Raw genomic sequence first — 27,967 nt, 5'->3', positions numbered from 1 at the left:
CTTCATTGGCGAGTCACGGTATTGTCTCACCAGGGGTGATGGTCGGATTCGCGTTTATCGTCGAAGGAATGAGCGTTACACCGAGGCCTGTACTCTGGAGCGGGATAGATTTGGAGGTGGAGGGTCCGTCATGGTCTGGGGCGGTGTGTCACAGCATCATCGGACTGAGCTTGTTGTCATTGCAGGCAATCTCAACGCTGTGCATGTGGTACCCTTCCTGCAGGCTTATCCTGACATGACCCTCCAGCATGACAATGCCACCAGCCAGACTGCTCGTTCTTTGCTTAGATTTCCTGCAAGACATGAATGTCAGTGTTCTGCCATGGACAGGGAAGAGCCCGGATCTCAATCCCAACACATCTGGGACCTGTTGGATCGGAGGGTGAGGGTGAGGGCTAGGGCCATTCCCCACAGAATTGTCTGGGAACTTGCAGGTGCCTTGGTGGAATAGTGGGGTAACATCTCACAACAAGCACAATAAAATCTGGTGCAGTCCATGAGGAGGAGATGCACTGCAATACTTAAGTTTGCTGAAAATAAACTTTTTTTTTTGCTGAGTTTAGTTGTATTGATTAAGGTTTTAAATTAGTACTAAAGACTGGCACCCATAACCAGTAAAGTTTCTTTAAAGATTGTACATTAGCTTAGCGTAGTTACACTCTCTTGATTGAATGTAGCAAATACAAGTGTTTTTACGCCTCTTTGTGGTCACCATGTGAAGTGTGAACACTGGGAGGCCACATGACAGCAGCATCCGTTCTGAGAAGGAGAGGCTCAGTGGGGGAAATAACTTAACGACTAAAATAAACATGTTTGTGGCTCGTAGCATTGCAGCAGATCACAAAGATCTAATCCACGATGTTTCCTACGATTTTCACGGCCGGAGAATGGCAACGTGTTCAAGTGACCAAAGTGTCAAGGTAAAAAAAAAAAACTAGTGAGCTAAGCTAACTAGCTAGTAGCAGGCTAGCTGGCTTTCTAACTCTTTACCTTATTAATATTGAACTAAACAGCTAATTCAGTAACCAAATTAACTGCAGCTAACTAGTTTACTTGATTAATATTACCCACTTTTAGAGAAAAGCAATTCACTGATAATATTTGCAGTTTTAAAACAGTTAGCTAGCTAACGTTAACTAAGCTAGCCGGGTGGTTTGCAAGCCATGCAGCTAGCTTGCTATGCTAGCTAGGATGTAAACAAAATGCCCAGACTGTAACCAGAGGTTGCTTTAGTGAACCATTGTCAATGTTCTGCATCCTTCAGGTTTGGGACAAGAGTGAAAGTGGGGAGTGGCACTGCACTGCCAGCTGGAAGGCAAGTCGGTTTTATTTCTTACACGCCAAGATTTAAAAGTGTGTTTTAAAGTATTCCCTTTGAATTATAGCTAGCTCCTCTCCCTTTTTGAAAGGACTTTCTTTGCTTATTCAATCCTGAAATGGTCTGTAGAATGAAGGTTTGTTATTGACTCGTCTTTGCAGACACACAGCGGGTCAGTATGGAGGGTGACATGGGCCCACCCTGAGTTTGGACAGGTGCTGGCCTCCTGCTCCTTTGACCGAACAGCCGCTGTGTGGGAGGAGATAGTTGGGGAGTCTAATGACAAACAGAGGGGGCAGAGCCACTGGGTAAGACTCCTGGACATTCAGCTACGAGCCTGGTCTCACATATATTTGTATTGTCCTGCCGATCTTGTACCAGGCTATTATCCAGCCACTGCTGTGAGGTGATTCTTTGACCCAAGTTATTGGGTGAAAGAGACATGTGCCTTGGTGTGCAGTATCGGCAACAAACTCTCATTCTGCTTAGATAAAGAGGACGACTCTGGTGGACAGCAGGACGTCGGTGACGGACGTGAAGTTTGCTCCGAAACACATGGGTCTGATGCTGACCACGTGCTCAGCAGACGGGGTGGTGAGGGTCTACGAGGCTCCAGACGTGATGAACCTCAGCCAGTGGTCCCTGCAGCATGAGATCTCCTGTAAACTCAACTGCTCCTGTATCTCCTGGAACCCCTCCAGGTCAGCTGGGGTCCATAGAGTCCATAGATTTAGGCCCAATTCACTCCAGGTGAAACCAGTCAGTGATTTTTAAGATGAAATCACTTTTATTTGTCAATTATTCACAATGTCCAATGACCTAAAGTGTTCATTGGTGTTGCTGATTGTACACAGTACACAGCAGCTGTAGATACTAATGGGCTATTGTATTGATGCCTATTAACATGTTACCTAGTTTAATAACTGTCTTTATCAGCAGCTGTAGATACTAATGGGCTATTGAATTGATGCCTATTAACATGTTACCTAGTTTAATAACTGTCTATTTATCAGCAGCTGTAGATACTGATGGGCTATTGTATTGATGCCTATTAACATGTTACCTAGTTTGATAACTGTCTATGTATCCTTGTCTCCTTAGTTCTCGCGCCCACCCTCCCATGATAGCAGTGGGAAGTGATGACAGCAACGTGATGTACGGTGGGAAGGTTCAGATCTACGAGTACAATGAAAACACTAGGTCAGTCCTATTACATTATTAGTATAATGAAAACACTAGGTCAGTCCTATTACATTATTAGTACAATGAAAACACTAGGTCAGTCCTATTACATTATTAGTGTAATGAAAACACTAGGTCAGTCCTATTACATTATTAGTATAATGAAAACACTAGGTCAGTCCTATTACATTATTAGTACAATGAAAACACTAGGTCAGTCCTATTACATTATTAGTACAATGAAAACACTAGGTCAGTCCTATTACATTATTAGTACAATGAAAACACTAGGTCAGTCCTATTACATTATTAGTGTAATGAAAACACTAGGTCAGTCACAGTCCTATTACATTATTAGTGTCAATTACATTATTAGTACTGAAAACACTAGGTCAGTCCTATTACATTATTAGTACAATGAAAACACTAGGTCAGTCCTATTACATTATTAGTACAATGAAAACACTAGGTCAGTCCTATTACATTATTAGTATAATGAAAACACTAGGTCAGTCCTATTACATTATTAGTACAATGAAAACACTAGGTCAGTCCTATTACATTATTAGTATAATGAAAACACTAGGTCAGTCCTATTACATTATTAGTACAATGAAAACACTAGGTCAGTCCTATTACATTATTAGTACAATGAAAACACTAGGTCAGTCCTATTACATTATTAGTACAATGAAAACACTAGGTCAGTCCTATTACATTATTAGTACAATGAAAACACTAGGTCAGTCCTATTACATTATTAGTACAATGAAAACACTAGGTCAGTCCTATTACATTATTAGTACAATGAAAACACTAGGTCAGTCCTATTACATTATTAGTACAATGAAAACACTAGGTCAGTCCTATTACATTATTAGTATAATGAAAACACTAGGTCAGTCCTATTACATTATTAGTATAATGAAAACACTAGGTCAGTCCTATTACATTATTAGTATAATGAAAACACTAGGTCAGTCCTATTACATTATTAGTATAATGAAAACACTAGGTCAGTCCTATTACATTATTAGTATAATGAAAACACTAGGTCAGTCCTATTACATTATTAGTACAATGAAAACACTAGGTCAGTCCTATTACATTATTAGTACAATGAAAACACTAGGTCAGTCCTATTACATTATTAGTATAATGAAAACACTAGGTCAGTCCTATTACATTATTAGTACAATGAAAACACTAGGTCAGTCCTATTACATTATTAGTACAATGAAAACACTAGGTCAGTCCTATTACATTATTAGTACAATGAAAACACTAGGTCAGTCCTATTACATTATTAGTACAATGAAAACACTAGGTCAGTCCATTATTAGTACATTAATTAATTATTAGTAAAAAACACTAGGTCAGTCCTATTACATTATTAGTATAATGAAAACACTAGGTCAGTCCTATTACATTATTAGTACTAGGTCAGTCCTATTACATTATTAGTATAATGAAAACACTAGGTCAGTCCTATTACATTATTAGTATAATGAAAACACTAGGTCAGTCCTATTACATTATTAGTATAATGAAAACACTAGGTCAGTCCTATTACATTATTAGTATAATGAAAAAAACACTAGGTCAGTCCTATTACATTATTAGTATAATGAAAACACTAGGTCAGTCCTATTACATTATTAGTATAATGAAAACACTAGGTCAGTCCTATTACATTATTAGTATAATGAAAACACTAGGTCAGTCCTATTACATTATTAGTACAATGAAAACACTAGAAAATTATTAGTATAATGAAAACACTAGGTCAGTCCTATTACATTATTAGTATAATGAAAACACTAGGTCAGTCCTATTACATTATTAGTATAATGAAAACACTCCTAGGAAAACACTAGTCAGTCTATTACATTATTAGTATAATGAAAACACTAGGTCAGTCCTATTACATTATTAGTATAATGAAAACACTAGGTCAGTCCTATTACATTATTAGTATAATGAAAACACTAAGTCAGTCCTATTACATTATTAGTCAGTCCTATTACATTATTAGTATAATGAAAACACTAGGTCAGTCCTATTACATTATTAGTATAATGAAAACACTAGGTCAGTCCTATTACATTATTAGTATAATGAAAACACTAGGTCAGTCCTATTACATTATTAGTATAATGAAAACACTAGGTCAGTCCTATTACATTATTAGTAAAATGAAAACACACTAGGTCAGTCCTATTACATATTACATTATTACATTATTAGTATATGAAAACACAGGTCAGTCCAATGGTATAATGAACCCACTAGGTCAGTCCCTATTACATTATTATTACATTATTAGTATAATGAAAACACTAGTTGTGAAATTAGTATAATGAAAACACTAGGTCAGTCACTATTATTACATTATTAGTATAATGAAAACACTTTATTGTAGGTCAGTTCTCTAGTTACATTATTAGTGATCAAATTCTCTAAATTTGGAAATATGAAAACAGACATTGATGACGGTGACTGATGCGGTGCACGACATAGCCTTCTCCCCTAACCTGGGGCGGTCCTTCCACGTGCTCGCCATAGCAACCAAAGATGTTCGGATCTTTAAGTTGGTACCTTTGCGGTGAGTGTATAAATTGCGATTTAAATATATATATTTTTATATATATTTTTTTGTACACTTTTTACTAACGTTTTCTGACTTAGTATAATGTACATAATGAGTTGTCTAATAGATATTAGCTGTATATATATTTTTCGACTTGCTGTATTGTCTAAGTAGCAGATCACAGCTGTTCAGAGCCTGTACCGTGCCCATATGTTATACTGACCTGTTCTGCATCTCTCTCTCGTCTGACAGTAAGGAGAGCAGCTCAACAGGCCCTACTAAATTTGAGGTTCAGATCGTGGCCCAGTTCGACAACCACAACTCCCAGGTGTGGAGAGTCTCCTGGAACATCACTAGCACCTTGCTGGCCTCCTCAGGAGACGACGGCTGTGTCCGACTCTGGAAAGGTGATCTATCTAGTATAGACTGAGAGGTGATCTATCTAGTATAGACTGAGAGGTGATCTATCTAGTATAGACTGAGAGGTGATCTATCTAGTATAGACTGGGAAGGTGATCTATCTAGTATAGACTGGGAAGGTGATCTATCTAGTATAGACTGAGAGCTGATCTAGTAGTATAGACTGAGAGGTGATCTATCTAGTATAGACTGAGAAGGTGATCTATCTAGTATAGACTGAGAAGGTGATCTATCTAGTATAGACTGAGAAGGTGATCTATCTAGTATAGACTGAGAGGTGATCTATCTAGTATAGACTGAGAGGTGATCTATCTAGTATAGACTGAAGGTGATCTATCTAGTATAGACTGAGAGGTGATCTATCTAGTATAGACTGAGAGGTGATCTATCTAGTATAGACTGAGAGGTGATCTATCTAGTATAGACTGAGAGGTGATCTATCTAGTATAGACTGAGAGGTGATCTATCTAGTATAGACTGGGAAGGTGATCTATCTAGTATAGACTGAGAGGTGATCTATCTAGTATAGACTGAGAGGTGATCTATCTAGTATAGACTGAGAGGTGATCTATCTAGTATAGACTGGGAAGGTGATCTATCTAGTATAGACTGGGAAGGTGATCTATCTAGTATAGACTGGAAAGGCTGTGTCCCACTCTGGAAAGGTGATCTATCTAGTATAGACTGAGAGGTGATCTATCTAGTATAGACTGGAAAGGTGATCTATCTAGTATAGACTGGAAAGGTGATCTATCTAGTATAGACTGGAAAGGTGATCTATCTAGTATAGACTGGGAAGGTGATCTATCTAGTATAGACTGAAAAGCTGTGTCCCACTCTGGGAAGGTGATCTATCTAGTATAGACTGAGAAGGTGATCTATCTAGTATAGACTGGAAAGGTGATCTATCTAGTATAGACTGAGAAGGTGATCTATCTAGTATAGACTGAGAAGGTGATCTATCTAGTATAGACTGAGAAGGTGATCTATCTAGTATAGACTGAGAAGGTGATCTATCTAGTATAGACTGAGAGGTGATCTATCTAGTATAGACTGAGAAGGTGATCTATCTAGTATAGACTGAGAGGTGATCTATCTAGTATAGACTGGGAAGGTGATCTATCTAGTATAGACTGGAAAGGTGATCTATCTAGTATAGACTGGGAAGGTGATCTATCTAGTATAGACTGAGAAGGTGATCTATCTAGTATAGACTGAGAAGGTGATCTATCTAGTATAGACTGAGAAGGTGATCTATCTAGTATAGACTGGAAAGGTGATCTATCTAGTATAGACTGGAAAGGTGATCTATCTAGTATAGACTGGAAAGGCTGTGTCCCACTCTGGGAAGGTGATCTATCTAGTATAGACTGAAACACAGAGATCCTATTAACGATCCACTCTGGGATCTTAAAGATGTACTATGGAGAAATCGCTCCATTTCCTGGTTGCTGAAATTCTAATAGTTTGATTACTTTCTGTTTGTGACAAAAGCAACTATAATGTAATAATTGTACCATCTTAATCACTGTGAAATATTGTCCATAACCATAAGCTGGTGTACAAAAGTAAGACACAAAAAACAAATTCAAGACCGAGTAGCATAGAAAATAACAGATCCATAACTTATATTTCTATGTGTATTTGGTCAGGTCTCCCCAAAAAGTTACATATCGCAGCTTAAAGCACAACATCGCACAAAATGGATGACGTGGTGCACAAAATGGATGACGTAGTGCACAAAATGGATGACGTAATGCACAAAAAAAACAGAATGGATGACTTGGTGCGCAAAAAAACAGAATGGATGACGTAGTGCACAAAATACAGAATGGATGACGTAGTGCACAAAATACAGAATGGATGACGTAGTGCACAAAAAAACAGAATGGATGACGTAGTGCACAAAATACAGAATGGATGACGTAGTGTACCAAAACAACAGAATGGATGACGTAGTGTACCAAAAAACAGAATGGATGACGTAGTGTACCAAAACAACAGAATGGATGACGTAGTGCACAAAAAACAGAATGGATGACGTAATGCACAAAAAACAGAATGGATGACGTAATGCACAAAAAAACAGAATGGATGACGTAGTGTACCAAAACAACAGAATGAATGACGTAGTGCACAAAAAACAGAATGGATGACGTAATGCACAAAAAACAGAATGGATGACGTAATGCACAAAAAAACAGAATGGATGACGTAGTGTACCAAAACAACAGAATGGATGACGTAGTGCACCAAACAACAGAATGGATGACGTAGTGCACAAAATACAGAATGGATGACGTACTGCACAAAATACAGAATGGATGACGTAGTGTACCAAAACAACAGAATGGATGACGTAGTGTACCAAAACAACAGAATGGATGACGTAGTGCACAAAACAACAGAATGGATGACGTAGTGCACCAAAACAACAGAATGGATGACGTAGTGCACCAAAACAACAGAATGGATGACGTAGTGTACCAAAACAACAGAATGGATGACGTAGTGCACAAAATACAGAATGGATGACGTAGTGCACAAAACAACAGAATGGATGACTGGTGTGATCTAGTAACGAAACACAGAGATAGTGCACAAAACAACAGAATGGATGACGTAGTGCACAAAACAACAGAATGGATGACGTAGTGTACCAAAACAACAGAATGGATGACGTTGCACAAAACAACAGAATGGATGACGTAGTGCACCAAAACAACAGAATGGATGACGTAGTGCACCAAAACAACAGAATGGATGACGTAGTGTACCAAAACAACAGAATGGATGACGTAGTGCACAAAACAGAATGGATGACGTAGTGTACCAAAAAACAGAATGGATGACGTAGTGCACCAAAACAACAGAATGGATGACGTAGTGTACCAAAACAACAGAATGGATGACGTAGTGCACAAAACAACAGAATGGATGACGTAGTGTACCAAAACAACAGAATGGATGACGTAGTGTACCAAAACAACAGAATGGATGACGTAGTGCACCAAAACAACAGAATGGATGACGTAGTGTACCAAAACAACAGAATGGATGACGTAGTGCACAAAACAGAATGGATGACGTAGTGTACCAAAAAACAGAATGGATGACGTAGTGCACCAAAACAACAGAATGGATGACGTAGTGTACCAAAACAACAGAATGGATGACGTAGTGCACAAAACAACAGAATGGATGACGTAGTGCACAAAATACAGAATGGATGACGTAGTGTACCAAAACAACAGAATGGATGACGTAGTGTACCAAAAAACAGAATGGATGACGTAGTGTACCAAAACAACAGAATGGATGACGTAGTGTACCAAAAAACAGAATGGATGACGTAGTGTACCAAAAACAACAGAATGGATGACGTAGTGTACCAAAACAACAGAATGGATGACGTAGTGCACCAAAACAACAGAATGGATGACGTAGTGCACCAAAACAACAGAATGGATGACGTAGTGTACCAAAACAACAGAATGGATGACGTAGTGCACCAAAACAACAGAATGGATGACGTAGTGTACCAAACTACAGAATGGATGACGTAGTGTACCAAACAGGGATCTGTTTCAGCCTTTCAAACCTTCAGGCTAAAATGTTAAATGTTTGAGAGCATCTTTTAACTGACTTCACTAGTTTATTATGTCATTCTACGCTGCAGCTTGACAATGACCACTAGTTGGCCAGGCAGCACCAACAGGTTTGGGACCGGGCTAAAAGTCTATCCAGTCATTTCAAAGCCAATGGTTTAGCTGAAGGGAAATAGAAGTGGCCGTCTACTCGGGAACTGTGGAAAGTTCCCCACACATTTACACTGTTTCATTGGTTCCCATCTTCTGGTCCCCAGCTAACTATATGGACAACTGGAAGTGTACAGGCATCCTGAAGGGAGACGGAAGTCCAGTCAACGGGTCGTCAGGACAACCCGGTGCCATGAATACTATGGTGGGGTCCACTGTCCAGACCTCCCAGAATGCACTGAACGGCTCTGCTGCAGGAAGGTAGGAGGCCGCGCCCTCTGCCGGCTGGCCAGAGCTGGCGACTGACTGCCTCACTGCTTTACTCTCTCTGGGCCTGCCTGACTGACACTGCAGCGCTGACCCCCCCTCCCTGGGTCAACTGACACTGTGTGTTGCGCTCATGCAAAGAGCTTGGCTTGTGGCAAGGCCCAGCAGGCCAGACCCAGCACGTAGGCCTGCTCCCTGTGGCAGGTCTGTCTGCTCGTCATAAAAGGAGTGTTTGGGAGGGCTATTTGCTACAGTTTTTTAATGTTCGTACAACAGCAGACTGATGTTTGGATTGTACAATAATTTTTGGTAATTGTTTATTGACACAATTTTATGTTGATTGGAACATTAATGTTATTTTGAAGAATATAATTTTTTTTTACATTTTAGATTAGTTATTACAGATGTCTGTCGTCCTCACATAATGCCCTGGAAATTGTCAGAATTTCAATACATACCAGGACCAAACATACAAGCTTGCTAAATTGAATAATTGACTCTTTTGATGTAATCTTATAACAGCATGTGTAGAATGTTTGAAGGGCATATTGATAAACGTTCATATTTTCAATGTATAAAATGATTACCAAAAAGTTTCCATAATCTCTGCATGTTGTAGGAGCATCTGGAATATAATCTGGTAATAATCCCTATTAACCGGCTGCTAATCTGCAATTAATCTGAATGAAATAATGACTGAAGGCTGGTGAACGTGCTAGTGCTTTAATAACACACACATGGCTGAGTTTATATTCAATATTCCACCCTAGTACAGTACATCAACATTCAGTTTATATTCAATATTACACCCTAGTACAGTACATCAACATTCAGTTTATATTCAATATTACACCCTAGTACAGTACATCAACATTCAGTTTATATTCAATATTCCACCCTAGTACTGTACATCAACATTCAGTTTATATTCAATATTACACCCACCCTAGTACAGTACATCAACATTCAGTTTATATTCAATATTACACCATCTAGTACAGTACATCAACATTCAGTTTATATTCAATATTACACCATCAACATAGTACAGTACATCAACATTCAGTTTATATTCAATATTACACCCTAGTACAGTACATCAACATTCAGTTTATATTCAATATTCACCCTAGTACAGTACATCAACATTCAGTTTATATTCAATATTCCACCCTAGTACAGTACATCAACATTCAGTTTATATTCAATATTACACCCTAGTACAGTACATCAACATTCAGTTTATATTCAATATTCCACCCTAGTACAGTACATCAACATTCAGTTTATATTCAATATTCCACCCTAGTACTGTACATCAACATTCAGTTTATATTCAATATTCCACCCTAGTACAGTACATCAACATTCAGTTTATATTCAATATTCCACCCTAGTACAGTACATCAACATTCAGTTTATATTCAATATTCCACCCTAGTACAGTACATCAACATTCAGTTTATATTCAATATTCCACCCTAGTACTGTACATCAACATTCAGTTTATATTCAATATTCCACCCTAGTACTGTACATCAACATTCAGTTTATATTCAATATTCCACCATCAACATTCAGTTTATATTCACCACCCTAGTACTGTACATCAACATTCAGTTTATATTCAATATTCCACCCTAGTACAGTAAATCAACATTCAGTTTATATTCAATATTCCACCCTAGTACTGTACATCAACATTCAGTTATATTCAATATTCCACCCTAGTACAGTACATCAACATTCAGTTTATATTCAATATTCCACCCTAGTACTGTACATCAACATTCAGTTTATATTCAATATTCCACCCTAGTACAGTACATCAACATTCAGTTTATATTCAATATTACACCCTAGTACAGTACATCAACATTCAGTTTATATTCAATATTACACCCTAGTACAGTACATCAACATTCAGTTTATATTCAATATTCCACCCTAGTACTGTACATCAACATTCAGTTTACAGACATTATACTCTCTCTCCTAGTACTGTACATCAACATTCAGTTTCCAGACATTATACTCCTAGTACTGTACATCAACATTCAGTTTCCAGACATTATACTCCTAGTACAGTACATCAACATTCAGTTTCCAGACATTATACTCCTAGTACTGTACATCAACATTCAGTTTCCAGACATTATACTCTCTCTCCTAGTACTGTACATCAACATTCAGTTTCCAGACATTATACTCTCTCTCCTAGTACTGTACATCAACATTCAGTTTCCAGACATTATACTCTCTCTCCTAGTACAGTACATCAACATTCAGTTTCCAGACATTATACTCTCTCTCCTAGTACTGTATAATGGTTCATAAGAAAAGCCTCATTATCCCTATTCTGCCTTAAAATCCACTCCGTTCTGAAAGGCCTCTGCTAACCTGTTACATTGTATGGTGTTACGTTTCTCTGTTTTTAATGACAACCTTTTTCTGTACTCCTGTCCAATCTTTGATAAAAAAAATGCATCGTATTGTGATTTGTTCACGACTGTGTGTTTTGTACAATTTCATTCACACAATCTAATTTAAAAAATGAAATAGTTAGCTTGCGTATTATTGTCCCGTTTTCAATAAGGACTCATCCCTGTGTGGTCTATTGGACGTGATGGATGCTGCTTGTTGCATGCACACAGGAACGGCCAGAGGATCCCCTTTAGCCCTCGCCTGCGGAGCCTGACTGCCCTGAAGACACTCAACCAGCCTGCGTACTGTTAACCTAAAGCCCGCTGACCAGCGAGCACCCTGGTGACCTTGCATGGACCAGGATGCCACTGCTTCAGCAATACTTACTTCTAATAGGTGTTGCTTTATTTTAGATCAAATTGTATTTGTCACATGTGCCCGAATACAGCAGGTAAATGCTGATTTTAAAAGCCCTGAATCAACAAAGCAGTTTTAAGAAAATATCTTTTTTTTTTTAAGTATGCGGTAAGAAAGACAAAGAGCAGCAGTATATAACAATACAGGTCTGTAAAACTGCTGAATACCTTACCACACAGTCTCCTGTTAGTTCTGCTGAATACCTTACCACACAGTCTCCTGTTAGTTCTGCTGAATACCTTACCACACAGTCTCCTGTTAGTTCTGCTGAATACCTTACCACATAGTCTCCTGTTAGTTCTGCTGAATACCTTACCACATAGTCTCCTGTTAGTTCTGCTGAATACCTTACCACACAGTCTCCTGTTAGTTCTGCTGAATACCTTACCACACAGTCTCCTGTTAGTTCTGCTGAATACCTTACCACACAGTCTCCTGTTAGTTCTGCTGAATACCTTACCACACAGTCTCCTGTTAGTTCTGCTGAATACCTTACCACACAGTCTCCTGTTAGTTCTGCTGAATACCTTACCACACAGTCTCCTGTTAGTTCTGCTGAATACCTTACCACACAGTCTCCTGTTAGTTCTGCTGAATACCTTACCACACAGTCTCCTGTTAGTTCTGCTGAATACCTTACCACACAGTCTCCTGTTAGTTCTGCTGAATACCTTACCACACAGTCTCCTGTTAGTTCTGCTGAATACCTTACCACACAGTCTCCTGTTAGTTCTGCTGAATACCTTACCACACAGTCTCCTGTTAGTTCTGCTGAATACCTTACCACATAGTCTCCTGTTAGTTCTGCTGAATGAATCTCCTGTTAGTTCTGCTGAATACCTTACCACACAGTCTCCTGTTAGTTCTGCTGAATACCTTACCACACAGTCTCCTGTTAGTTCTGCTGAATACCTTACCACACAGTCTCCTGTTAGTTCTGCTGAATACCTTACCACACAGTCTCCTGTTAGTTCTGCTGAATACCTTACCACACAGTCTCCTGTTAGTTCTGCTGAATACCTTACCACACAGTCTCCTGTTAGTTCTGCTGAATACCTTACCACATAGTCTCCTGTTAGTTCTGCTGAATACCTTACCACACAGTCTCCTGTTAGTTCTGCTGAATACCTTACCACATAGTCTCCTGTTAGTTCTGCTGAATACCTTACCACACAGTCTCCTGTTAGTTCTGCTGAATACCTTACCACACAGTCTCCTGTTAGTTCTGCTGAATACCTTACCACACAGTCTCCTGTTAGTTCTGCTGAATACCTTACCACACAGTCTCCTGTTAGTTCTGCTGAATACCTTACCACACAGTCCCTGTTACCACACAGTCTCTCTGTTAGTTCTGCTGAATACCTTACCACACAGTCTCCTGTTAGTTCTGCTGAATACCTTACCACACAGTCTCCTGTTAGTTCTGCTGAATACCTTACCACACAGTCTCCTGTTAGTTCTGCTGAATACCTTACCACACAGTCTCCTGTTAGTTCTGCTGAATACCTTACCACACAGTCTCCTGTTAGTTCTGCTGAATACCTTACCACACAGTCTCCTGTTAGTTCTGCTGAATCTCCTGTTAGTTCTGCTTACCACACAGTCTCCTGTTAGTTCTGCTGAATACCTTACCACACAGTCTCCTGTTAGTTCTGCTGAATACCTTACCACACAGTCTCCTGTTAGTTCTGCTGAATACCTTACCACACAGTCTCCTGTTAGTTCTGCTGAATACCTTACCACACAGTCTCCTGTTAGTTCTGCTGAATACCTTACCACACAGTCTCCTGTTAGTTCTGTCTCCTGTTAGTTGAATACCTTACCACACAGTCTCCTGTTAGTTCTGCTGAATACCTTACCACACAGTCTCCTGTTAGTTCTGCTGAATACCTTACCACACAGTCTCCTGTTAGTTCTGCTGAATAATACCTTACCACACAGTCTCCTGTTAGTTCTGCTGAATACCTTACCACACAGTCTCCTGTTAGTTCTGCTGAATACCTTACCACACAGTCTCCTGTTAGTTCTGCTGAATACCTTACCACACAGTCTCCTGTTAGTTCTGCTGAATACCTTACCACACAGTCTCCTGTTAGTTCTGCTGAATACCTTACCACACAGTCTCCTGTTAGTTCTGCTGAATACCTTACCACACAGTCTCCTGTTAGTTCTGCTGAATACCTTACCACACAGTCTCCTGTTAGTTCTGCTGAATACCTTACCACACAGTCTCCTGTTAGTTCTGCTGAATACCTTACCACACAGTCTCCTGTTAGTTCTGCTGAATAATGAATACCTTACCACACAGTCTCCTGTTAGTTCTGCTGAATAATGAATCTCCTTTACCACACAGTCTCCTGTTAGTTCTGCTGAATACCTTACCACACAGTCTCCTGTTAGTTCTGCTGAATACCTTACCACACAGTCTCCTGTTAGTTCTGCTGAATACCTTACCACACAGTCTCCTGTTAGTTCTGCTGAATACCTTACCACACAGTCTCCTGTTAGTTCTGCTGAATACCTTACCACACAGTCTCCTGTTAGTTCTGCTGAATACCTTACCACATAGTCTCCTGTTAGTTCTGCTGAATAACCACATAGTCTCTCCTGTTAGTTCTGCTGAATACCTTACCACACAGTCTCCTGTTAGTTCTGCTGAATACCTTACCACACAGTCTCCTGTTAGTTCTGCTGAATACCTTACCACACAGTCTCCTGTTAGTTCTGCTGAATACCTTACCACACAGTCTCCTGTTAGTTCTGCTGAATACCTTACCACACAGTCTCCTGTTAGTTCTGCTGAATACCTTACCACACAGTCTCCTGTTAGTTCTGCTGAATACCTTACCACACAGTCTCCTGTTAGTTCTGCTGAATACCTTACCACATAGTCTCCTGTTAGTTCTGCTGAATTGAATACCTTGCCACACAGTCTCCTGTTAGTTCTGCTGAATACCTTACCACATAGTCTCCTGTTAGTTCTGCTGAATACCTTACCACACAGTCTCCTGTTAGTTCTGCTGAATACCTTACCACACAGTCTCCTGTTAGTTCTGCTGAATACCTTACCACACAGTCTCCTGTTAGTTCTGCTGAATACCTTACCACACAGTCTCCTGTTAGTTCTGCTGAATACCTTACCACACAGTCTCCTGTTAGTTCTGCTGAATGAATAATACCTTACCACACAGTCTCCTGTTAGTTCTGCTGAATACCTTACCACATAGTCTCCTGTTAGTTCTGCTGAATACCTTACCACACAGTCTCCTGTTAGTTCTGCTGAATACCTTACCACACAGTCTCCTGTTAGTTCTGCTGAATACCTTACCACACAGTCTCCTGTTAGTTCTGCTGAATACCTTACCACACAGTCTCCTGTTAGTTCTGCTGAATACCTTACCACATAGTCTCCTGTTAGTTCTGCTGAATACCTTACCACACAGTCTCCTGTTAGTTCTGCTGAATACCTTACCACATAGTCTCCTGTTAGTTCTGCTGAATACCTTCTGCTGAATACCTTACACATAGTCTTCCTGTTAGTTCTGCTGAATACAGTGTCTTCTGTTAGTTCTGCTGAATACCTTACCACACAGTCTCCTGTTAGTTCTGCTGAATACCTTACCACACAGTCTCCTGTTAGTTCTGCTGAATACCTTACCACACAGTCTCCTGTTAGTTCTGCTGAATACCTTACCACACAGTCTCCTGTTAGTTCTGCTGAATGAATGAATACCTTACCACACAGTCTCCTGTTAGTTCTGCTGAATGAATGAATACCTTACCACACAGTCTCCTGTTAGTTCTGCTGAATACCTTACCACACAGTCTCCTGTTAGTTCTGCTGAATACCTTACCACACAGTCTCCTGTTAGTTCTGCTGAATACCTTACCACACAGTCTCCTGTTAGTTCTGCTGAATACCTTACCACACAGTCTCCTGTTAGTTCTGCTGAATACCTTACCACACAGTCTCCTGTTAGTTCTGCTGAATACCTTACCACATAGTCTCCTGTTAGTTCTGCTGAATGAATGAATACCTTGCCACACAGTCTCCTGTTAGTTCTGCTGAATACCTTACCACATAGTCTCCTGTTAGTTCTGCTGAATACCTTACCACACAGTCTCCTGTTAGTTCTGCTGAATACCTTACCACACAGTCTCCTGTTAGTTCTACTGAATACCTTACCACATAGTCTCCTGTTAGTTCTACTGAATACCTTACCACACAGTCTCCTGTTAGTTCTGCTGAATACCTTACCACATAGTCTCCTGTTAGTTCTGCTGAATACCTTACCACACAGTCTCCTGTTAGTTCTGCTGAATACCTTACCATCTCCTGTTAGTTCTGCTGAATTTACCACATAGTCTCCTGTTAGTTCTGCTGAATGAATGAATACCTTACCACACAGTCTCCTGTTAGTTCTGCTGAATAATACCTTACCACACAGTCTCCTGTTAGTTCTGCTGAATACCTTACCACACAGTCTCCTGTTAGTTCTGCTGAATACCTTACCACACAGTCTCCTGTTGAATACCTTACCACACAGTCTCCTGTTAGTTCTGCTGAATACCTTACCACACAGTCTCCTGTTAGTTCTGCTGAATACCTTACCACACAGTCTCCTGTTAGTTCTGCTGAATACCTTACCACATAGTCTCCTGTTAGTTCTGCTGAATACCTTACCACACAGTCTCCTGTTAGTTCTACTGAATACCTTACCACACAGTCTCCTGTTAGTTCTGCTGAATACCTTACCACACAGTCTCCTGTTAGTTCTGCTGAATACCTTACCACACAGTCTCCTGTTAGTTCTGCTGAATACCTTACCACATAATCTCCTGTTAGTTCTGCTGAATGAATGAATACCTTACTACATAGTCTCCTGTTAGTTCTGCTGAATACCTTACCACACAGTCTCCTGTTAGTTCTGCTGAATACCTTACCACATAGTCTTCTTCTGTGTTAATGTGTCTGTGTTCTGCTGAATATAGTGTCTTCTGTTAGTTCTGCTGAATACCTTACCACATAGTCTTCTGTTGTGTTAATGTGTCTGTGTTCTGCTGAATACAATGTCTTCTGTTAGTTCTGCTGAATACAGTGTCTCCTGTTGTGTTAATGTGTCTGTGTTCTGCTGAATACAGTGTCTTCTGCACCTCCTCTTACCCTCCCCTTTATTCTGTTCTGTACAGCTGCCGTAGCCTGTTCACGTCCTCCCCCTTTATTCTGTTCTGTACAGCTGACGTAGCCTGTTCACGTCCCCCCTTTTCCTATTTTAATTCACCTCTCATTTCTCCGTTTTTGTTTATTTCTTTGTATCCCATTGTTGTCTTGTTTCCTGTCTGTTCCTGTCTGTTGTTTCAGGTATTTCTTCCCCCTCTGGATGCCCCCAGGGCAGGGTCCAGGTACGGCCACCTGCTGCCCCCCTTCTCTGATAGAGCACTCTGATGCCCAGTTCAGCCCCCACAGCCAGCTCCCCCAGTCCCCCATGGCCATCCATGGCCAGCCCCCCAATCCCCTCTGTCCCTGCACAGACTGTACTCACACTCTAGAGCCCTCACCACCCTGCCTGAACACGACTGACCCTCTAGAGCCCTCAACACCCTGCCTGAACACGACTGACCCTCTAGAACCCTCAACACCCTGCCTGAACACGACTGACCCTCTAGAGCCCTCAACACCCTGCCTGAACACCACTGACCCTCTAGAGCCCTCAACACCCTGCCTGAACACCACTGACCCTCTAGAGCCCTCAACACCCTGCCTGAACACCACTGACCCTCTAGAGCCCTCAACACCCTGCCTGAACACCACTGACCCTCCAGACCCCTCAACACTGACCCTCTAGAGCCCTCAACACCCTGCCTGAACACGACTGACCCTCCAGACCCCTCAACACTGACCCTCTAGAGCCCTCAACATCCTGCCTGAACATGGCTGACCCTCTAGAGCCCTCAACACCCTGCCTGAACACAGCTGACTGGGAGGATACTCTTCTTCTTAGTGACTAATCAGAAGAAGACCTTCCCCTCTCCCAGAACAGTTTGGTTGGTGCATAAAACCAGTGAATCTTCATGAGCAAAAATGTAATGATTTCTTAGACATTTTGTTTACGATAGTCCCTCCATATGTAAACAGCCCTAGTGCTGACTGACAATTCTCCTCCCTGGCAGTCTGCCTCCCTGGCAGTCGGCCCAGGTGTAGTCTCCCAGAGCTGTGAGTGATGATTCTCTAGATATATTTGATCTTGGTTTTTATTTAATTAAAAACCAACATGCTGGTTTACTACGGTGCCTGCGGTTCAAACTCACATCACTGTGTTGGAATGTGTCTTTACAAGACCGTGGCTCTGTGGGTGTAATTCCTGCGTGTGTTATTCATGTGGGTGTAATTCCTGTGGGTGTAATTCCTGCGTGTGTAATTCCTGCATGTGTAATTCCTGTGGGTGTAATTCCTGCGTGTGTTATTCATGTGGGTGTAATTCCTGTGGGAGTAATTAATGTGGGTGTAATTCCTGCGTGTGTTATTCATGTGGGTGTAATTCCTGCGTGTGTTATTCGTGTGGGTGTAATTCATGTGGGTGTAATTCCTGTGGGTGTAATTCCTGCGTGTGTTATTCATGTGGGTGTAATTCCTGTGGGAGTAATTAATGTGGGTGTAATTCCTGCGTGTGTTATTCATGTGGGTGTAATTCCTGCGTGTGTTATTCGTGTGGGTGTAATTCATGTGGGTGTAATTCCTGTGGGTGTAATTCATGTGGGTGTAATTCCTGTGGGTGTAATTCCTGTGGGTGTTATTCATGTGGGTGTTATTCATGTGGGTGTAATTCCTGCGTGTGTTATTCATGTGGGTGTTATTCATGTGGGTGTAATTCATGTGGGTGTAATTCCTGCGTGTGTTATTCATGTGGGTGTAATTCATGTGGGAGTAATTCATGTGGGAGTAATTCATGTGGGTGTAATTCATGTGGGTGTAATTCCTGTGGGAGTAATTCATGTGGGAGTAATTCCTGTGGGTGTAATTCATGTGGGTGTAATTCATGTGGGTGTAATTCCTGTGGGAGTAATTCATGTGGGAGTAATTCCTGTGGGTGTTATTTGTGTGGGTGTAATTATTGCGTGTGTTATTCCTGTGTGTGTGTTTAATTTCAAGCCTAATGTTGTTGCATTAATGAAATGGGGGCTAGTCGATGCATATGAGAGATTTTAAAGAATAAATGCTCATTTAAATGTCAAAACTGACTATACCATCACCACAGTAACATTAAAACCCAACGCGGTTATACAATGTAGCTGTGTATCCCATGTGTGCACTCACAATGTGTCATCCATGACTGACTACCATGTGAATCAGCCTATACACTCACAATGTGTCATCCATGACTGACTACCATGTGAATCAGCCTTTAGAGTAATACATAGTGATCCAGAGGCATCACATGGTCTGAGCCTGGATTCTGTTCTGAAATCCCTGAGCACTTTACATTCTAACACTGGGTTTCTCTCATGAAACGATCAGACTGAGGGCCCTGGGCACTTTACATTCTAACACTGGGTTTCTCTCATGAAACTATCAGACTGAGGGCCCTGGGCACTTTACATTCTAACACTGGGTTTCTCTCATGAAACTATCAGACTGAGGGCCCTGGGCACTTTACATTCTAACACTGGGTTTCTCTCATGAAACTGTCTTGTCCTTCTCATACTGTACACAAATCACAGCAAGTATCTTTGAAGTCTGTAGAAAGATGGGAGTCGGTCAGCATTGGTATGGTGTGTTGTATTGACTGTGCAGCTGTCAACTAGCCAAGTGATGGCTGCAGCTGCTGTGGGGAACATATGATACTCCTGCAAGTTCCTGACCACTCCTTAGACTTAGGATGGATGATATGGTATGGATCCTATTGAATCTGCAACAAGTGCTACACATTTTGAATATATATCATATACATTTCATGAGCAAAAATAATATACAATTTAACTAGAAATGACAACAATTAGTGATGAGAAGCACTTAAATCCAATGCTATACTTTCAGAATATATATATATATATATATATATATATGTATGTGAATAGGCCTCTACAATTGAACTAATTATAGTTAAATGACAAGATAACAATCCAATGGTGATACATCCTTTCACACGGTCAAAGAGGTTAGTCCAATCAAAACGTCTCTTTCCTGCCTCCGTCCCGCCCATAGTGATGGTCGCTTAGCGCGGGCTTCCTGTGATTGGTCCAACCGAATACAGTGTTTCTCCGAGGCTCCTGCTACAGTTCGTTACCGACAAAATACGTTACACTTACAACTGGCTATGAAAATAGATAATTCTCTTAACTTTTAGTTAATTGTGTAGCGAAATAATCACTTAAACGTGTTGTTACTTTAGAAACAGTAAGGTTACGGTGTCTTGCGGCTCCGTCTCGTCGGTTTTCACTCCGGGAGAGAAGAAGCTTCTTCATTTGTTGTGAACATTGTAACGCTGTTTACTTTCGGTATTTTGGGGAAAGTCCTGGCCTTAAACTATTCAGTAAGTTAGATAAAAGGTTTATTTGTGTGTACATCCACTTTGGTTAAAGTGTTTGTAGTTAACTATAACTTGCCTTGACAAACTTTCCTCCGTGTCAACACAAGTTATGTTTTGTCAGGCCACAACGACAAAACAAAAATGACTGGCTACATTGACTACATTTATCTGTCCATCTAATATTCATCTAGATGGGACAATGTGACAGTATCTTGTTTTACTTTGTGTTGTTGGTTAACTTGTTGCTTGAGTTTGGACTGGAGTGAGTTGACTGGGTATTTCAGAGTCTTTGAACATCACAAGGAGGATGTCAGTGTTTGTTTGAACTACAACACACTTTCCACTATGAACTGCGGTGTTGCTCGTCTGACTGACATGTTTATCAGCAATTGTGATGATTTTTTTTTGTCTTTCTCTCCACTCAGTTGATGGTCTGCAGTAGAACCTGAGGTAGCGGGCCTAACCGTAGCCCAACATCATGACCGAGAGTTTCAGCAACATCGAGGATGAGGCATTCCCCAGTTTCCTGTCTAGCTCTGTGGGCAGCAGCCGTGCCACCCTGGGGAACATCACCCTGGCCTCCACCCTGGGGCTGCCCGTAGCTGCCTCCACCGTGGCTAAAATTAGAGCTGGGGCCGACAACAGGTGGGTCAGCAGCACCACTTAACATCAGCAGCAATGTCACTGGAACACAAGGCCCTGCAGAACTATAGGGGTTCTGGCTCAGTACCCTGCAGAACTATAGGGGTTCTGGCTCAGTACCTGTCACTGGAACACAAGGCCCTGCAGAACTATAGGGGTTCTGGCTCAGTACCTGTCACTGGAACACAAGGCCCTGCAGAACTATAGGGGTTCTGGCTCAGGACCTTCTAAAGCAGCATTACCGTTATGTAGCTCTGATCAGTGTTCATAACGATCTGACTGCTATAAATGAATCTCACTCCTTTCTCTCCAGAGTAAATGCTGTCCAGGCGTCATATCTGGAGGACGGACGGCTCTCTCTGGCTAACTCTCAGTCCAACAACAAGGAGCAGGGACAATTCGCCCTCAGCTTCAAAGATGAGCTGTGAGTATCAGGAGTTTGTTTTAGCAGCCGTGGAAGTCATGTCATGCAGGGCTCTATGCTGACTTGTTTTCCAAGGAGCACATTGTTCTCTGAAGTTGAAAAATGTAGGAGAACCAGAGAAATGCAGGGTTAAGGCGTCCTGCCGTTCCCCAGTGCTTTACCTCACGGTGTACTGCCGTCCCCAGTGCTTTACCTCACAGCGTCCTGCTGTTCCCCAGTGCTTTACCTCACGGCGTCCTGCCGTTCCCCAGTGCTTTACCGCACGGCGTCCTGCCGTTCCCCAGTGCTTTACCTCACAGCGTCCTGCCGTTCCCCAGTGCTTTACCTCACAGCGTACTTTACCTCACGGCTGCGTCCCCACGTGTACTGCCGTCCCCAGTGCTTTAGTGCTTTAGTGCCGTCCCCCAGTGCTTTACCTCACGGTGTACCTCCCCACAGCGTCCTGCCGTCCTCCCCAGTGCTTTGCTTTACCTCACAGCGTACTGTCCCCCAGTGCTTTACCGCACTGCGTCCTGCTTTACCTCACAGCGTACTGCCGTTCCCCAGTGCTTTACCTCACAGCGTACTGCCGTCCCCAGTGCTTTACCTCACGGTGTACTGCCGTCCCCCAGTGCTTTACCGCACTGCGTCCTGCTTTACCTCACAGCGTCCTGCCGTTGCCCAGTGCTTTACCACACGGTGTACTGCCGTCCCCCAGTGCTTTATCATGCGGTTTGGGATGTGAATATCCCCCATGTTTGCTTCAGTGAATGATGTTGCTCACATGGATCCCCTCTCTCTCTCTCCACCTCTCAGAGATGATGCAGATGACTTCATAGCAGCCAACCGGTTCTCAGACATGCTGGTGAAGGTGAATCTGGACGAGACAGAGCCCAGGACTAGAGCCTCCTCCCTCGGCCCCAACACCCAGACTGAACCTCTCCCTGCAAGACACTCTGACCATAGAGACGGTAACACTGTACCATTTACCTTGGTTTGTGGTTTTGTGTGGCTCAGTTGGTAGAGCATGGTGCATGCAATGCCAGGGTTGTGGGTTCGATTCCAGGGGCCACCCATAAGTCAAATGGTATCCACACGTCACTAAGTGGTTTTGGATAAAAGCGTCTGATAAATAGCATTTATTAGTAGTAGTAGTATTATTTTTAGTGGTAGTATTAGTAGTGGTGGTAGTATTATTATTATTTGGTAGTAGTAGTATTATTATTTTGGTGGTATTATTATTATTTATTAGTAGTGGTGTAGTATTAGTTTGGTGGTAGTATTAGTATTATGATTATTAGTGGTAGTATTAGTGGTGGTGGTGGTGGTGGTAGTAGTAGTATTAGTAGTGGTGGTGGTGGTAGTATTAGTAGTCGTGGTAGTATTATTATTAGCAGCGGTGGTAGTAGTGGCAGTATTATTATTAGTGGTGGTAGTATTATTATTATTAGTCTTATTAGTTTTATTTATTTTACCTTTATTTATCCAGGCAAGTCAGTTAAGAACAAATTCTTATTTTCAATGACTGCCTAGGAACAGTGGGTTAACTGCCTGTTCAGGGGGCAGAACAACAGATTTGTACCTTGTCAGCTCGGGGACTTTAACTTGCAACCTTCCCAATGCTCTAACCACTAGGCTTCCCTGCCTCCCCATAGTGGTGGTGGTAGTATTATTAGTAGTGGTAGTAGTAGTATTATTAGTAGTGGTGGTGGTATTATTAGTAGTGGTAGTTTTATTATTGAGAGGTAAACCTGATGTACCACGTGGTCTTGATTAACTCTGTCCTTCACTAGTTGATAGATCAGTGATGTCCATCAGGCTGGTCTCTGTCCTTCACTAGTTGATAGATCAGTGATGTCCACCAGGCTGGTCTCTGTCCTTCACTAGTTGATAGATCAGTGATGTCCACCAGGCTGGTCTCTGTCCTTCACTAGTTGATAGATCAGTGATGTCCGTCAGGCTGGTCTCTGTCCTTCACTAGTTGATAGATCAGTGATGTCCGTCAGGCTGGTCTCTGTCCTTCACTAGTTGATAGATCAGTGATGTCCGTCAGGCTGGTCTCTGTCCTTCACTAGTTGATAGATCAGTGATGTCCGTCAGGCTGGTCTCTGTCCTTCACTAGTTGATAGATCAGTGATGTCCGTCAGGCTGGTGTGCTATGTTAGCTAACAAACCAACTAACTGAATTTCTCATCTCCCTATCAGTCTCAGGCTCCTGTCCTTCACGGGATCAGTGATGTCTGGTCTCTGTCCTTCACCAACCTGGTTAATAGGGACTTTATGGATCTAAAGGTATCAGGCTGGTCTCTGTCCTTCACTGTGATAGATCAGTGATGTCCGTCTCCTTGCCTGGTCCTGACCTTTTAGGGTCCAGTATGGGTGGTAGCCTGCCTTCACTATGTTGAGATCAGTGATGTCCTATCAGATCCTTTAGGGTCCAGTATGGGTGGTGCCTCTATGTCTAGACCTTTAGGGTCCAGTATGGGTGGTAGCCTCCCCCTGTCTAGACCTTTAGGGTCCAGTATGGGTGGTAGCCTCCCCTGTCTAGACCTGGTCTAGGGACCTTTAGGGTCCAGTATGGGTGGTAGCCTCTCCTTTAGGGTCCAGTATGGGTGGTAGCCTCTCCTTTAGGGTCCAGTATGGGTGGTAGCCACCTCTCCTTCCCCCTGCCCAGGCCTTTAGGGTCCAGTATGGGTGGTACCCTCCCCTGTCCGGACCTTTAGGGTCCAGTATGGGTGGTAGCCTCCCCTTTAGGGTCCAGTATGGGTGGTAGCCTCCCCCTGTCTAGACCTTTAGGGTCCAGTATGGGTGGTACCCTCCCCTGTCTAGACCTTTAGGGTCCAGTATGGGTGGTAGCCTCCCCTGTCTAGACCTTTAGGGTCCAGTATGGGTGGTAGCCTCCCCCCCCTGTCTAGACCTTTAGGGTCCAGTATGGGTGGTACCCTCTCCTGACCAGGCCTTTAGGGTACAGTATGGGTGGTAGCCACCTCTCCTTCCCCCTGTCCAGACCTTTAGGGTCCAGTATGGGTGGTAGCCTCTCCTTTAGGGTCCAGTATGGGTGGTAGCCTCCTCCTGCCCAGGCCTTTAGGGTACAGTATGGGTGGTAGCCTCCTCCTGCCCAGGCCTTTAGGGTACAATATGGGTGGTAGCCACCTCTCCTTCCCCCTGTCCAGACCTTTAGGGTCCAGTATGGGTGGTAGCCTCCCCTTTAGGGTCCAGTATGGGTGGTAGCCTCCTCCTTCAGGGTCCAGTATGGGTGGTAGCCTCCCCTGTCCAGACCTTTAGGGTCCATTATGGGTGGTAGCCACCCCTTTAGGGTCGAGTTTGGGTGGTAGCCACCCCTTTAGGGTCCAGTATGGGTGGTAGCCTCTCCCTGTCCAGACCTTTAGGGTCCAGTATGGGTGCTAGACCTTTAGGGTCCAGTATGGGTGCCTAGCCTCCCCTTTGGGGTCCAGTATGGGTGGTAGCCTCCCCTTTAGGGTCCAGTATGGGTGGTGGCCTCCCCTTTAGGGTCCAGTATGGGTGGTGGCCTCCCCTTTAGGGTCCAGTATGGGTGGTGGCCTCGCATGATACCAGAATGTAGTTGTAATTCTGTCTCTGTGATCCAGGTCCGATCCCTCCCAGGTACCGTGGACGACCAGAGTCTGGCCAGTGACGGAGCCGACAGCGACCGCTTCAGTGGGAGTGTCTCCAGCTTCCTGGCCAATGAGAAGCTCATGTCTGTGGACAGCATGAACAGTGATGTCACAGGTGAGGCCCCACCCCTTTCATAGCACAGCATGAGGCTTACTCTCTCGGAGGACCTGAGCCCTAGGACCATGCCCCAGGACTACCTGACATGACTCCTTGCTGTCCCCAGTCCACCTGACCGTGCTGCTGCTCCAGTTTCAACTGTTCTGCCTTATTATTATTGGACCATGCTGGTCATTTATGAACATTTGAACATCTTGGCCATGTTCTGTTATAATCTCCACCCGGCACAGCCAGAAGAGGACTGGCCACACCACATAGCCTGGTTCCTCTCTAGGTTTCTTCCTAGGTTTTGGCCTTTCTAGGGAGTTTTTCCTAGCCACCGTGCTTCTACTCCTGCATTGCTTGCTGTTTGGGGTTTTAGGCTGGGTTTCTCAAATCAAATCCAATTTTATTTGTCACATACACATGGTTAGCAGATGTTAATGCGAGTGTAGCGAAATGCTTGTGCTTCTAGTTCCGACAATGCAGTAATAACCAACAAGTAATCTAACTAACAATTCCACAACTACTGTCTTATACACAGTGTAAGGGGATAAAGAATATGTACATAAGGATATATGAATGAGTGATGGTACAGAGCAGCATAGGCAAGATACAGTAGATGATATCGAGTACAGTATATACATATGAGATGAGTATGTAAACCAAGTGGCATAGTTAAAGTGGCTAGTGATACATGTATTACATAAGGATGCAGTCGATAATATAGAGTACAGTATCTACGTATGCATATGAGATGAATAATGTAGGGTAAGTAACATTATATAAGGTAGCATTGTTTATATATTTACATCATTTCCCATCAATTCCCATTATTAAAGTGGCTGGAGTTGAGTCAGTGTCATTGTCAGTGTGTTGGCAGCAGCCACTCAATGTTAGTGGTGGTTGTTTAACAGTCTGATGGCCTTGAGATAGAAGCTGTTTTTCAGTCTCTCGGTCCCAGCTTTGATGCACCTGTACTGACCTCGCCTTCTGGATGATAGCGGGGTGAACAGGCAGTGGCTCGGGTGGTTGATGTCCTTGATGATCTTTATGGCCTTCCTGTAACATCGGGTGGTGTAGGTGTCCTGGAGGGCAGGTAGTTTGCCCCCGGTGATGCGTTGTGCAGACCTCACTACCCTCTGGAGAGCTTTACGGTTGTGGGCGGAGCTGATGTACGAAGGGCTATATAAATAAATTTGATTTGATTTATTCGGGAAGATGCAACGTTACTGACCATTCACGTAGAAATGGATAGTGTAGAACAGACATGGGGGGTTTTGTTGTCAATAGGAAATTGGGCCAGCTCTATGCATTTCATTTCTATCTACAACGTTGTGAACATTCACCTTTCTGAACTCCTCTCTGGTGGGGGTTATAGCTGTGTGTTGTCTGAACTCCTCTCTGGTGGGGGTTATAGCTGTGTGTTGTCTGAACTCCTCTCTGGTGGGGGTTATAGCTGTGTGTTGTCTGAACACCTCTCTGGTGGGGGTTATAGCTGTGTGTTGTGTCTGAACTCCTCTCTGGTGGGGGTTATAGCTGTGTGTTGTGTCTGAACTCCTCTCTGGTGGGGGTTATAGCTGTGTGTTATAGCTCTCTCTGGTGGGGGTTATAGTTGTGTCTGAACTCCTCTCTGGTGGGGGTTATAGCTGTGTGTTGTGTCTGAACACCTCTCTGGTGGGGGTTATAGCTGTGTATGAACACCTCTCTGGTGGGGGTTATAGCTGTGTGTTGTGTCTGAACACCTCTCTGGTGGGGGTTATAGCTGTGTGTTGTCTGAACACCTCTCTGGTGGGGGTTATAGCTGTGTGTTGTGTCTGAACACCTCTCTGGTGGGGGTTATAGCTGTGTGTTGTGTCTGAACACCTCCTCTCTGGTGGGGGTTATAGCTGTGTGTTGTGTCTGAACACCTCTCTGGTGGGGGTTATAGCTGTGTGTTGTGTCTGAACTCCTCTCTGGTGGGGGTTATAGCTGTGTGTTGTGTCTGAACTCCTCTCTGGTGGGGGTTATAGCTGTGTGTTGTGTCTGAACACCTCTCTGGTGGGGGTTATAGCTGTGTGTTGTGTCTGAACACCTCTCTGGGTGGGGGTTATAGCTGTGTGTTGTGAACACCTCTGGTGGGGGTTAACTGTGTGTTGTGTCTCTCTCTGGTGGGGGTTATAGCTGTGTGTTGTGTCTGAACTCCTCTCTGGTGGGGGTTATAGCTGGTGTTGGGGTTATAGCTGTGTGTTGTCTGAACTCCTCTCTGGTGGGGGTTATAGCTGTGTGTTGTGTCTGAACACCTCT

At 42.7% G+C, this 27,967-nt stretch overlaps 3 protein-coding genes across 7 annotated transcripts in view; all 3 read left to right on the top strand.

Annotated features, from left to right (window-relative positions):
- The first annotated feature begins 498 nt into the window (after positions 1-498).
- LOC112238091 (nucleoporin SEH1-like) lies at positions 499-17,966 on the top strand. Its single transcript, XM_042318016.1, is given in 11 exon segments — positions 499-920; positions 1,265-1,315; positions 1,480-1,626; positions 1,808-2,019; positions 2,420-2,522; positions 4,748-4,762; positions 4,984-5,105; positions 5,343-5,497; positions 9,376-9,529; positions 17,739-17,746; positions 17,749-17,966. Coding segments are annotated over 11 exon segments (1,152 nt in total). The 5' UTR covers positions 499-809; the 3' UTR covers positions 17,823-17,966.
- Positions 17,967-20,608: 2,642 nt separating this feature from the next.
- Positions 20,609-22,988, top strand: LOC121845854 (centrosomal protein of 192 kDa-like). The gene is made up of 4 exons (XM_042318015.1): positions 20,609-20,907; positions 21,330-21,549; positions 21,860-21,970; positions 22,766-22,988. Exons 2-4 carry the CDS (start codon positions 21,383-21,385, stop codon positions 22,971-22,973), a joined length of 486 nt encoding a protein of 161 aa, XP_042173949.1. The 5' UTR covers positions 20,609-20,907; positions 21,330-21,382; the 3' UTR covers positions 22,974-22,988.
- Positions 22,989-24,197: 1,209 nt separating this feature from the next.
- The window catches only part of cep192 (centrosomal protein 192), a 57,926-nt gene continuing 54,156 nt past the window's right edge, over positions 24,198-27,967 (top strand). For all 5 annotated transcript variants that reach the window (XM_042318011.1, XM_042318014.1, XM_042318012.1 and 2 more), the window contains exons 1-2: positions 24,198-24,241; positions 25,558-25,699. In XM_042318011.1, coding sequence (XP_042173945.1) covers positions 24,230-24,241; positions 25,558-25,699 — 154 coding nt within the window. In that variant the 5' untranslated portion in view covers positions 24,198-24,229. The remainder of the gene's footprint in view (positions 24,242-25,557; positions 25,700-27,967) is intronic.

This window comes from Oncorhynchus tshawytscha, unplaced genomic scaffold (genome assembly GCF_018296145.1).
Source record: "Oncorhynchus tshawytscha isolate Ot180627B unplaced genomic scaffold, Otsh_v2.0 Un_contig_4748_pilon_pilon, whole genome shotgun sequence".
In the NCBI taxonomy this organism is placed as follows: Eukaryota; Metazoa; Chordata; class Actinopteri; order Salmoniformes; family Salmonidae; genus Oncorhynchus; species Oncorhynchus tshawytscha.
This window is presented reverse-complemented; position numbering and strand designations above follow the sequence as displayed.